Source organism: Paroedura picta, chromosome 5 (assembly GCF_049243985.1).
Source record: "Paroedura picta isolate Pp20150507F chromosome 5, Ppicta_v3.0, whole genome shotgun sequence".
Lineage (NCBI taxonomy): Eukaryota > Metazoa > Chordata > Lepidosauria > Squamata > Gekkonidae > Paroedura > Paroedura picta.
The window spans coordinates 129,032,584-129,045,370 of record NC_135373.1 but is presented as its reverse complement, the minus strand read 5'-3'; the positions used below and the strand labels follow the sequence as shown (position 1 = coordinate 129,045,370).

General features: G+C 56.5%; 1 protein-coding gene across 1 annotated transcript in view; it reads left to right on the top strand.

The window, feature by feature from the left end:
* The window catches only part of SND1 (staphylococcal nuclease and tudor domain containing 1), a 156,995-nt gene that overhangs the window by 54,424 nt on the left and 89,784 nt on the right, over window positions 1–12,787 (top strand). The window contains exon 13 of the mRNA XM_077340608.1: window positions 8,637–8,747. Coding sequence (XP_077196723.1) covers window positions 8,637–8,747 — 111 coding nt within the window. The remainder of the gene's footprint in view (window positions 1–8,636; window positions 8,748–12,787) is intronic.

Below are 12,787 nucleotides of genomic sequence, written 5' to 3'. Positions count from 1 at the left end.
GTTCTGCATCTGGGTCAGAAAAATGAAAAGCATGCCTACTGGATGGGGGATACGCTTCTAGGTAACACTGTGTGTGAGCGAGACCTTGGGGTACTTGTGGATTGTAAACATGAGCAGGCAGTGTGATGCAGCGGTAAAAAAGGCAAATGCCATTTTGGGCTGTATCAACAGAGGCATCATATCAAAATCACAAGATGTCATAGTCCCATTGTATACGGCACTGGTCAGACCACACTTGGAGTACTGTGTGCAGTTCTGGAGGCCTCACTTCAAGAAGGACATAGATAAAATTGAAAGGGTACAGAGAAGAGCGACGAAGATGATCTGGGGCCAAGGGACCAAGCCCTATGTAGATAGACTGAGGGACTTGGGAATGTTCAGCCTGGAGAAAAGGAGGTTGAGAGGGGACATGATAGCCCTCTTTAAGTATTTGAAAGGTTGTCACTTGGAGGAGGGCAGGATGCTGTTTCTGTTGGCTGCAGAGGAGAGGACACACAGTAATGGGTTTAAACTTCAAGTACAAGGATATAGACTAGATATCAGGAAAAAGATTTCCACAGTCAGAGTAGTTCAGCAGTGGAATAGGCTGCCTAAGGAGGTGGTGAGCTCCCCCTCACTGGCAATCTTCAAGCAAAGGTTGGATGCACACTTTTCTTGGATGCTTTAGGACGCTCTGGGCTGATCCTGCGTTGAGCAGCAGGTTGGACTAGATGGCCTGTATGGCCCCTTCCATGATTCTATTCTATGTGCGTGCATCATACCTTGCATCTTTATCGTACCTTTCATGAGACTTTGCTGGTCTGTAAATGTGTCCTGCTGCCTCAGACCAACTCGGCTGCTCTCTTGAATTGGAGCCTAAAGATATGAGGCAGGATCTCTCTGCCTGAAACTGGGCAGCAGCAGCAGCAGCAGCCAAGAAGCGTTTCCCCCCCGCAAGGGCGTTTCAGGGTCGGGGCTTGGTGGCTGGGCCCTGACGAGGAGGCGGTGTTGGAGAGCTCTGCTGCCGCTCCCTCCCTCCCTCCCTCCCTCGCATGGCCTGCTTCCCGGCAATCTAGCCCAGGGCTTGGAAAGCCACACGGGGGGTGGGGGGGGCTCCTTTGGGGAACGTCTCTGCTTGCTTTTCAGCAGGAAATTGAGAAATGTGCTCTGCCTTAGTTGGCTGCTCCAGGCTCCACTCTGGGCAGCAAAAGGCCCTTTCACGGCCTAACAGGATTGTCTCGCTCCCCACCCCCAGGGTGCAGTACCCTGGCTCCTGCCCATGCGAGGAAGAGCCTCTCTCTGTCTTCTGTGTTTCCGTGCTGCATGAAGACTGGCAGCAGTATATGTGAAACAGATCTGGGGGCATTAGGTGAACGTGAGTCAGCAGTGTGACTCAGTGGCTAAAAAGGCAAATGGGATTTGGGGCTGTATTAAAAGAAGTATCGTATCCAGATCACACGAGGTTTACTCTGCTCTGGCTCGGCCTCTCTTGGAGTCCTGGGTTCAGTTTTGGGCACCACAGTTGAAGAAATTGCAGCCTATCCAGAGGAGAGCTACCATACCCCACCCTCAACCATAGACCTGGCGGAACAGCTCCATTTATCGTCCTTGCTGAATGCTGGAAGTTCCTGCAGGGCCCTCAGCTGAAAAGGCGCTGGCCCTGGTTGAGGCCAGGCACACTTCCTAGGGGCCGGGCACAACCAACAATTTGGTAACCACAGAGTATAAAGCCCTGCGGGGGGCATAGGGCAACAGGCAGTCCTTCAGATAAGGGGGTCCCAGACCGTGAAGGGCCTTAAAGGTCAAAACTGAAACCTTGAACCTGATCCAGGCTCCAACCGGCAACCAGGGAAGCCGCCTCAGCACTGTCGGGACACGGGCCCTCCATGGTGTTCCTGTGAGGACCCTAGCAGCTACATTTTGCACCAACTGCAATTTCCGTGTCAGAGACAAGGGCAGGCCTGCGTTGCACGAGTTACAGCAGTCCAGTCTGGAAGGGACTGTCGCATGGATCACCATGGCTAGGTGAACTGAAGACAGGTAGGACGTCAGTAGCCTTGCCTGTCACAGGGAGTCAAAGACTTGGCGGGCTACCTTCGTGACCTGTGCCTCCATGGTTAATGAGGCATCCAAAGTCACCCCCAGATTTCTCACCTGGGGCATGGTGGTAACTTGAGTCCCGGCCAGAATGGGCAACTTTGTTTCCTGCCCTGCCTTCTTCCTCCCCAGCTATAGGGCCTCCGTCTTGGAGGGGTTGAGTTTCAGGTGGCTCTGCTCGAGCCTCCTGGCTATGGCTTCCAGTCATCTGGCAGATGGTTCCTGGGGGTGGGGGGGAGGGGGAGTCCGGGTGGCTATCCATGTGGAGAGAGAGCTGGGTGTCATTGGCATAGTGATGACAGCCCAGCCCAAATTTCTGTGCCAGCTGGGCCAGAGGGTGCATGAAGATGTTGTACCACCCATTGAGGGACCCCACAAGGGAGTTGACAGGGTTGCGACAACTCATTCACCACTGCAGTCCTCTGGGTCTGGTTCTGCAGGAAGGAGCGCAGCCAATAAAGGGCTGTACCCCATATCCCTGTCCTGGTGAGGCAGTGGGCCAATAGCACGTGGTCGGCCACATCAAAAGTCAACAGATCTAGCATTAAGAGAATGGCCAACCTGCCCCGATCCAGCTGGCGGTGGAGGTCATCCATCAGGGCAACCAACACAGTCTCCCCCCTGTGGCCTGGACGGAAGCCCAACTGGTATGGATTGAGTGCCGAAGTTTCATCTGAGAACTCCAGGAGCTGGTCTGCGGCAGCCCTTTCAACCACCTTACCCAGAAACGCAGGATACAAGACTGGGTGGTAGCTGGCCGGGTCCCGCAGGTCCAGCGATGGTTTCTTGAGGAGAGGGTAAACCACTGCCCCCTTCAGCGGCTCAGGGAACTCCCCAGCAGATAGGGAGAGGTTGAAAATATCCCCAAGCTGGCCTTCTGTCCCCTGGCCCCGCCCCCTTTGAGCGGCAGGGATTGAGGTGACATGGGCGGCCCTCCCTGGTCCCAACATCTTGCCCACTTCGGATAAAGAGAGCTGTCTGTAGCCACCAAATGTCACCTCCAAAGGCGGCCAACAGGCCTCCAGTTCCCTTTCTGTATCACCCGTGGCAAGAAGGTCACGGCGGAGCGACAAGACTTTATCCACAAAGTAGCTCGCTAATGCCTCACAGCCGAGATCCAGTTTATTAACATTTTGGCGCCCCTCCTCGAGGGCGGTAAGAGACAGAACTACCCTAAAAACTTGGGCCAGGCGAGAGCTAGCAGATGCAATTTCCGCCACAAAGAAGTCCTCCTTTGCCGCTTTCACGGCCATCTCGTACGCCCTCCTAAGCGTGCAAGGAGATGTTCTTGCCGCCTCATTGGAGTTTTCCGCCACACTCGCTCTAGTCGTCTCACTTCCCTCTTCTGGAGCTCCCTGGAATCCCAGGAGGCCCGCTCGAGGCGAGGGCAGAGAGGACATCTAGGGGTGCAGCCCCCAAACTTATCCCCCCCAGTCCCCCGTGAGCCAATAAACTGCTGACCTCCCTTTGGAGACCTGGGCTAGGTCCAGCCTCTGCCTCTGGCCGTCCTTTGGAGCTGAGGCATCTCTTGCTTGCGGATAGATCTCGACAGGCAGGCCTCTGGGGGCTCCTCCGGCGTTGGAAGCAGAGCTTCTCCCTTGGGAGGGACCTGGAGCGCCAGCTGGGAACGCAGCAAATTATGACTATCCTTCCCTCCCCCCAATCTTCCTGGGAATGCAGAAGCCCGGGGGGGGGGCAGATCCGAAACTGGGATGGTCAGGTCCACTGGGAAGTGGAATGGCAGTCGCTTTAATAGGCAACTGGGAGAGCTTCGCCCTGGTCTCTGATAGCTGCTTAATAATTTCAGCTAGATTCAAGCCACTTAGCCCCTTAGCAAGCCAGAGGTTCTGGCCGAGGGACCCCTGGCTCTTGACAACCCTGAAACTCTGGCTGACCTCTTCCGTCCTGCTGGACCCTCATCCCCTGCAGCCTGATCCCCCTCCCCTCGGCAGCATATTCATTGGGAATTTGTAAGCCAGCTCTTCTGTACGGCTTACGAGGGTTCCCACAATGAATCAGAAACATCTCTCCAGAATTGCCGGCTTCCTCAGCTTCTCTGGGCCTCTCTCTGTGCATGGCATGTGCAACCCTGTGGGAAAGGCTTTTGCCTGGAGCCTTTGAGGGGGGCTAGTCATTCCAGGTGGGAGACCCAGCCATGCCCAATTTCTGACCACCACCTGCTCCAGGCAAAGAGAAAGGTTTCTCTGGCACCCCACAGGAGAGAGGGCCCAGCTGCAGTGGTCTGTCCATGAAGTCCGATGGGGAGTCCTCAGGGGGGTTTTTAGGATGCTGCTGAGGCTCCAGGGTTTGGGATAGCTTGAAACTACGAGCTCCTTGAAGGTATCAGTGGGGCTGCCTCGCTTCAGCCAGCTGCCTCAGGTTACCAAGTCCGGTGGGGGGCTCCATAAATCAGTCACGGACTTGGGGTCCTTTTTAGTGTGGCTCCCAGCCGTGCTGGTGCACAAAGGCAGCCCTGGGGCCCTCTGTTGAGGCCCTCTGTGTGAAGGCGGCTCCAGCAGGGGTTTCCTGCAGCCTTTCAAAAGACTCATTTAGGAAATGGAAGGAGGGCCTTGGAACCAAGCATGAATATAAACAACCAAGGCTTGTAGGAGAGTGTTAGAAAAGCTGGAGCTCTGAATGAGCTTAGGCTAGCGAGAAATGCTAAACACAGCAGAAAAGGGCTCTTTGATTATGTTCAACTAGGCTTTAAAGCCCATCCCTAAGGACAGGCTTTGAAGGGGCCGGGGCACCCCCTGGCCACCCCCCCTCCCCGACGACTCCCTGGGCTCCCTGCGGGCCTGCTCCGAGGCCTGCAGGGGAGCCTTCCACGGCAGCCCCCTCCCCACCGACTCCCTTGCGGGCGTCCGAGCAGGCTCGGCGCGCCTTGGATGCGGTGGGCCTGTTCCGAGGTCTGCAGGGAAGGCTCCGCCGCCCGCCCCCCTCCCCGCCGACCCCGCTGCTTCCCTGTGGGTTTAGGAGCAGGCCCGGTGTGTCGTGTCCGAGGGCTGCAAGGTAGCCTTCCCCAGCTGCCCCCCTCCCCAGCGATTCTCTGGCTTCCCAGCGAGCCTTGGAGCCGTCTCCGATGGGGCGGGCCTGCTGCAAGGCCCTCACAGAAGCCTCCCCCTGGGCGGCTGCCTACCTTCCGGCTCCCTGGGCCCGCAGCGACCTCCAGGCAGTGGGGTAGTGGGCCAGTCGGAAGGCGCATGCTGTGTGCCTTCCGATTGGCCCCTTGGGATTCTGAATCCCGGACACCCCGCCCCCCTTAACCAATTATTTGTACCGCTCCCCTAGTGGTGTACAGATGTAACAACATGGTAGGACCATTGTGGGGACAAGAAAGTGAAGTGGCAGGTGATGAAGAGAGGACTGAAATACTCAATCCCTATGTCTCAGAATCATAGAATCATCGAGTGGAAGGGACCTCCTGGGTCATCTAGTCCAACCCCCTGCACTATGCAGGACACTTAGAATCCTCTCGCTCATCCACTGTTCACCTGCCACCCCCTTGAGCCTTCCCAGAATCAGCCTCTCCATCACATGGCTCTCCAGCCTCTGTTTAAAAATGTCCAAAGATGGAGAACCCACCACCTCCCGAGGAAGCCTGTTCCATTGAGGAACCACTCTCTGTCAGGAATTTCTTCCTGATGTTTAGATGGAATTCCTTTTGACTTAATTTCATCCCATTGGACCTGGTCCATCCCTCTGGGGCAAGAGAGAACAACTCTGCTCCATCCTCTACATGGCAGCCTTTTAAATACTTTAAGATAGTGATCAGATCCCCTCTCAGTCGTCTCCTCTCCAGGCTAAACAGACTAAGCTCCCCCAACCTTTCCTCATGTGTCTTAGTCTCCAAACCCCTCACCATCTTTGTTGCCCTCCTCTGGACATGCTCCAGTTTGTCACACTGCTGACTCGTGTTCCATGTATGGTCTACTAAGACTCCTAGATCCTTTTCGCACATGCTACTGCCAAGACAAGACTCCCCCATCTTATATTGGTGTATTTGGTTTTCCCTACCTAAATGCAGAACTTTACATTTGTCCCTATTGAATTTCATTTTATTCCGTTTGGACTATGTGGTGGACTGCTGTACTAGAGAGGGACGGAGCCTTTTCTGTGCTAGGTGGAGAGCTGCTGGCTAGGGCCCTGCTGCTCTCTGGGTCAGGCGGCAAGAATGCCATGCTGCCCACCTCTCCCCTGCAGTCCGTGGAAGTGGTCAACCCCTTCCTGTCCCAGTTCCAGGAAACTGCTCTTGGTGGAGGGTAGGGCAGTGCCTTGGCTCCTCGCTGTCGCGTCCTGGGATGCCAAAGCTGTCTTCCTCAGTGAGGCGTGTGCGGCACATTCCCCGTGTCACGCGAAGGCAGTCGGTGCTGGGTGATGGTGCGGCTCCGTGGGCTGCCGCCGTTGGGAGGGAGGTGGCCGTCTGCCTCCCGCCAGAGAAGGCTGCTTATTCCTGGCTGCCTGGCATTTGGAGCTGTGCGTGCACTCCCTCTTCTTCCGGTAGCTGGTTTCTACTCTTGCCGGGGCTCTGATGTTCTTCTCCTCCATCCCTGCCTGGCTTATTTTTGGCGCTCAGAAATAGCTCCAATTGTCCCCCCCCCCCTCGTGGAGGCAGGAGCTGTTGGGAGCAGCTGCAAGCCAGAGCCTCCCCTGTAGTGTGGGCATGGCCAGCTGCAGGGGGGGTGGGATGGACAGATGAGCCCTGCCTGAGTAACTGCAGGCTGATCAGGGACGTGTCCCAGGAAAGAGAAGGGGGATCACGGTGTCCTCAGGTCCACGGGCAGGGTTGCTGGGGCCTGCAGCACGTGGACTTCCGCTGAGAGGGGAGGGGCCACCATGTGGGGGCAACGCCGGGCCCCTGAGAGGTCGTGTCTTGTTTGGGTTGTGAGGGCCAACCTTTGGGCTTCCTCGGTGCCCCCAGTTAAGGGGTTGGGCTGGCCTATTTACAGGTCAGCAGTTGGGGGGAGGCACGTTACTTGCCAAGTGTGGGGGGGGCATAAGCGCCCTCATCTGCATGTGTCTGTGCTGCAGAGATGTAATGGAGTTGGGTTCTATCTTGGCCTCGTGATTAGCAGCAATGGACAGAAGTCTCTGTAAAGCAGGTGTGTCCAAGTGACAACCTTTCAAATACTTAAAGAGGGCTATCATGTCCCCTCTCTACCTCCTTTACTCCAGGCTGAACATTCCCAAGTCCCTCAACCTATCTTCATAGGGCTTGGTCCCTTGGCCCCAGATCATCCTCGTCGCTCTCCTCTGTACCCTTTCAGTTTTATCTACGTCCTTCTTGAAGTGAGACCTCCAGAACTGCACACAGTATTCCAGGTGTGGTCTGACCAGTGCCGTATACAATTAATTTCATCCCATTCGTTCTGGTCTGTCCCTCTGGGCAAGAGAGAACAATTCTGTTCCATCCTCTATATGGCACCCTTTTAAATACTTAAAGATGGTTATCAGATCTCCTCTCAGTCGTCTCCTCTTTAGGCTAAACAGACCAAGCTCCCCCAACCTTTCTTCATGGTCTCCAAACCCCTCACCATCTTTGTTGCCCTCCTCTGGACACATTCCAGTTTGTCTACATCCCTCTTCAACTGGGGTGCCCAAAACTGAGCACAGTACTCCAAGGGAGGTCTTACCAGAGTGGTCTAAAGAGGTAACATTAACTCATGCGATCTGAACACTTTATTTCTTTTAATACAGCCCAAAATCCCGTTTGCCTTTTTAGCCACGGAGTCACACTGCTGAATCATGTTCAGTGTCTGGTCTACTAAGACTCCTAGATCCTTTTCGCACATGCTACTGCCAAGACAAGTCTCCCCCATCTTATATTGGTGTCTTTGGTTTTTCCTCCCTAATTGCAGAACTTTACATTTGTCCCTATTGAATTTCATTTTATTCAGTTTAGCCCACTTCTCGAGCCTATCAAGACCATCCTGGAAACCAGCACAAGCCTCGACCTCCTTCCAGCATCACTGCAGGAAGGAGTTGGGGCACAAATGGAGAGGTGGCCAGGCTAACGTGGAACTAGCTGCTTGTCCAAACCTGCCCTGCCCTCCCTATTTCCCACGGGGGGGTGGGTGGGCGGGGGCATACACGTGGGCTCTGGCTTGGTCCTGTTCCCCCTGCTCCCACATTACACACCTCCAGGTATATCAAAAGGTCTTTGCCAGGCTGGATCTTGCACTTGGGCAGCATCAACCCGTAGAGAGACGTGTGTGCCTTGGGGGGGGGGGGGGGGTTGAACCCAACTCCATTACTTTGAAACCCTGCTGCCCCCTGGCACCGCCCCCCTGGCCCTGTGCGCACAGCTGCAACGAGAGCGGCAGGGCCAAGTGGGGCGCTGCCCTCAAAGCCCTCGATGCGGCCCCATTGCAAGAGCCAGAGGCAGCTGGGCCGAGGGGTGCTTTCTGGGGCCCCACAGCTCTGGGCAGCGTGGAGTGGGGTGGGTGGGTGGGGGGGATGCTCAGGGAAAGGTGGTCTTCGGAAAGGCCCTTCTTGGTAAGCTTGTGTTAGATTTTCAGGCACTCATGCAGGCTCCTTTCTTCCTCCTTCCCTCCTTGCAGCAACATTGCTGAAGCCCTAGTCAGCAAGGGATTGGCCACCGTCATTCGCTACCGCCAAGACGATGACCAGCGCTCCTCGCACTATGATGAGCTGCTGGCGGCTGAGGCACGGTGAGTAGGTGTGGCAATTGCGTGGGGGTGGGGGGGGGAGGTTCCGCTTGAGGACCCGGGGGGGGGGGAAGCCACATGGCCGATGGCCACAGGACTGCTTGCAGGCGGGAGAAGGAGCTTCGTTGAGGCAAGGGGGGGTGTGCTGCCCTATCTGGCTGCCCCCAGGGGTAGCTGGGCGGGAGGTGCCTTGGCTGCAAAGCCAAGCGTGAGTCCAAAGAGAGCAGAGTCCGTGTCCAGTCCGGGGAGTTACACATACCGAAGCATGCAGAGTTGGGGCGAGGCAAAGAGGGATCGAGGGACAGCTGCAGTCAGGATCCAGCGAAGCAGAGGTAGTCGTCAAAGGCAGTCCAGTTACCGGGAGCGAAGTTGAGAGCCAAGGTCAAGGAAACCGATAGGAGGAAACCACGCAGGAGTTTTGTAGAGCAAAGGAAATCCAAGCCAGACGGGAGGGTCACTGCACAGATTGCACCCACACTAAAATGCTGCTGCAGCTCTGCCTAAAAGCAGTCCTGCTAATGAGCTGAGTGATTCCATCGGGAACATCAGTCACACCCCCCCCCCCCCCCCCCCCCGGAGCCTTGTGCTCCTCCTGCATCCCGTGATAGTCATGCCCCTCCTCCGTCTCACCACTCAGCAAACTCCTAGACTTCTCTGGGCTGTCGTCAGACTTGGGAACTGGGTCTGGGCACATGACTAGCTCTGTCCTTTCGCTCTCTGCTTGATCCATTGCGTCCGAAGGACTCTTCAGCCGACACTGGCTGCCCAGCTGGTGGATGGGGAACAGCTGGCTCTGGTTGCTGTGGCAACACCTCGGGGGGGGGGGGGCGAGGAGGCAGGAGGAGGGATTGGAACTCCAAGAGGGAATGCTTGTCTTGTGAACGGACCAAGGCTTCCCGGCCTGGGCTTCTGCAGAGTTGCAGCCTCGGCCTTCCTTGGCGGAAGCAAGTGAGGGAGTTAGCTGCGGAAGGATGCCCGGCTAGGCAGGGGTGCTGAAGGGAAGTCAGCGAGACGCCACGGAAGGAATCCCCACAGCCCAAGGAAGGATGCCAGCCGAGGTCACCGAATGCTGAAGAGCTGAGGAAGCCCTTCCACTGCGCTGGGCAGGCAGGGTCCCTTTCCCCGCTCTCCCTGGACCAGGGCTGGCCAGCCTCCTTCATGGAATCATAGAATAATCATAGAATCATTTTGCCTCGCCTCCTCCTGAGGCTGCCTCCTTTCCATGTCCTGCTGTCCTGTGCACGGGCCACGCTCTGGAACCATCGGCCTCTGTGCCGGTCCTGCTCAGCACAGGAAACTCCGTGGGAGGGAACGGTGGCTACAGTCCGTACCCACTGGGCTGCAAGTTGGGACATTCTCGTCCCCCCCCTCCCCACCTCTGAGGGCAGACAGAGGGAAAGGAGTGTCCCAAGGGAATGGACGGCTGTGCTCCAGACCCAAGCACCCTTCACCCTGCCTGCCCCACCCATGGGTCCCTGCAGGACTGTGGGGGAGAGCGCATGAGGGCAGGACCCCTTTTGAGCTTCCTCTGCTATTTGCATCAGCCCCCCCCCCATCTCTTTCTTCTGCATATGGAAATGCCTCCTTGCCCCCTCTGAGCCGCCTTGGGAAGTGGGGCATGAATGGGTGAAGCAAAGTGGTGTTGACATTTCTCTGGGCTCTGAGCCTTCTTCCTCCCCCCCCCCCCCCCGGCGGATGCCGGAGATCCCCTCTACCACCACCCCCCCCCTCCCATGAGGAAAAGGAATTGTTGACAGGAGGCTGGGAGCTCTGTGTGTATGTGTGTGTGTGGGGGGGAGGGGTCGGCCTCCCATACATTTGGGGCTGGGGAATCTGCTCTCTGCTTCCCTCTCTGCTTCCTTGAGTGGGTGAGTGGGGAAACCCTGCAGGGGCTGCACCAGCAGCTGGGGCTCCTTTCACACACTGCCTGCCCCGCTTCCAGCAGACCTGTCTTCAGGAAACGCCCCAACCAACCGTCTGGCCTTTAGGGCTTCTAGAGGCAGTTCTGGGCAGCAGAAAGGCACTCAGAAGAGGCTGGGAGGCAGGAGGTGTCACCCTCCCCCAAGAGAAGGCATCAGTTTTTGCGTGCTCCCCCCCCCCCCACACACACACATTTGTCCTTCTTTAGGGCCAGCAGGGTGTAGGGACAGGGGATGGGCCTGCATGCCTTTGATGCCAGACCCTTTCCTCCCTTGTGCATTCAGGCAAGACTCTCAGCCCCCCTCCTTCCTCCCCCCAATCAAGAGCCATGCGAGTGTCTCGAGAGGAGTCTCCTTCTGAGCAGCTCTCCTGTCCAAGGGCTCTCCTGTCCAGTGGCTTCCCTCCAGCAGGGGGGGGGGGAGAAACACTTCTTCAGGATGTGCCTGAAGCATTGCCCTGGGCAAGGGGGAATCCTAGTCCTCACAGGGACGTCTTGGAGGGCCCACATCCAGCCGGTGCTGAGGCAGCTGCATTGGCTGCCAATTGCTGCCCGGATCCGGGTCAAGGTTTTGGTTTTAACCTTCAAAGCCATACGCGGGTTGGGACCCACATACCTGAGAACCTGTGGTCCCCGGCCCGAAGGAAGCGCGCCTAGCCTCGACCACGGCCGGGGCCTTTTCGGTCCTGGCCCCGACCTGGTGGAAGGAGCTCCCGGGTGAGCTGCAGGCCCTGTGGGAGCTTTCAGCCTTCCGCAGGGCCTGTAAAACGGAGCTCTTCCACCAGGTCTATGGTTGAGGCTGGGGTCAGCGAGTCAGGGACATCGCTCCCGCCCTAGGAGCTGGAGTGTACACTACTCCCCTATCCTTTCCTCTTCACCTCTTTGATAATTGGGGGAAGGATGGGATTTTTAGCCGTCATGTTAGTAGTTTGATGTTTTAGTGGGAATTTTAATGGGGTTAGTTGTTGTGACCTGCCTCGAGCCTGTCGGGAGAGGTGGGAAATAAATCTAAAATAATAATAATAATAATAATAATAATAATAATAATAATAATAATAATAATAATAATAATAATAATAATAGTCCTGCAGAAGGTAGAGTCCTTCCCTCCCCTCTTTACATCTCTTGCTCTGCTGCTAAGGGCCTTTGGGCTTCCTGCGTATTCCTCACCTGCACCAATCTGGACCTTCTCCCATGACCCGGAGAAGAGGGGCAGGGAATCTTGAGGCAAGGTCGCACCTACCTGTTGGACCCCTGAGAGCTCTGAGCACAGGGGCCTGGAGGGGCTGGCCTCTTGCCTGCTGCAGCTTGGCTTCTTACTCTTGGGGCCACACTGCCACTGCTGCATTCCACCCTGGCCCTCCTGGGGGCTCCAGAACTCTTTGTTTTCTGTACCTGGCTACGTTGGCCACAATAGGGTGGGTGGGAAAGCCTTGGCACAGCCAGCGAGTGCCACCCAACCACCGTCCTCCTCCACGTAGGGGCCAGGCCTGTGGCCCCAGAAGGCCTGCAGATGGGGTGCCCGGGCAGAGGCCTCCCCTTTGTGTGGGTTTCAGAGATTGGCTGCCTCTCAGCATGGAGATTCCTTCTTGTCCCCTTTGAAGAGCTTGGGGCCCTCCCTGGATCCCCCAGAAATGCCACAGCTTAATGACGCCTTCAGCAAAGAAGTTACTCCTTTTTTTCTGTCCTGAATCTATTGCCCGCTCTGTCCACTGGCCTCAACTGAGGGGGGGGGGTCATAAGGTTAGAAACCTCCCCGATTTCCTGAACCAAGAAAGGCTACCCTCCCCAGCCCCTGGGTCCTCTCCAGGGCCCCATTCTGCTCTGCTTCCCCTTCCCCTGCATGGGGCTCTTTGCTCACCCACCCTTATAATTCCGCCTGTCCCCAAGGGCCTACCTGCATTGCTTTGTGGAGGGTGGGGTGGCCTCTTTGGAGCTTTCTCATGCTAAACTGTTGCTCAGGAGGCAAGTTGGGGGTGGAGGTCCCCCTCTTCCTTCTCGTGTGGATAGTCTGCCTCCCCTTGCAGCTCTGTTCAGTATGTAGAATCACAGAATCATAGACTAATAGAGTTGAAAGGGACCTCCTGGGTCATCTAGTCCAACCCGCTGCAGTTTGGTGTAGTGG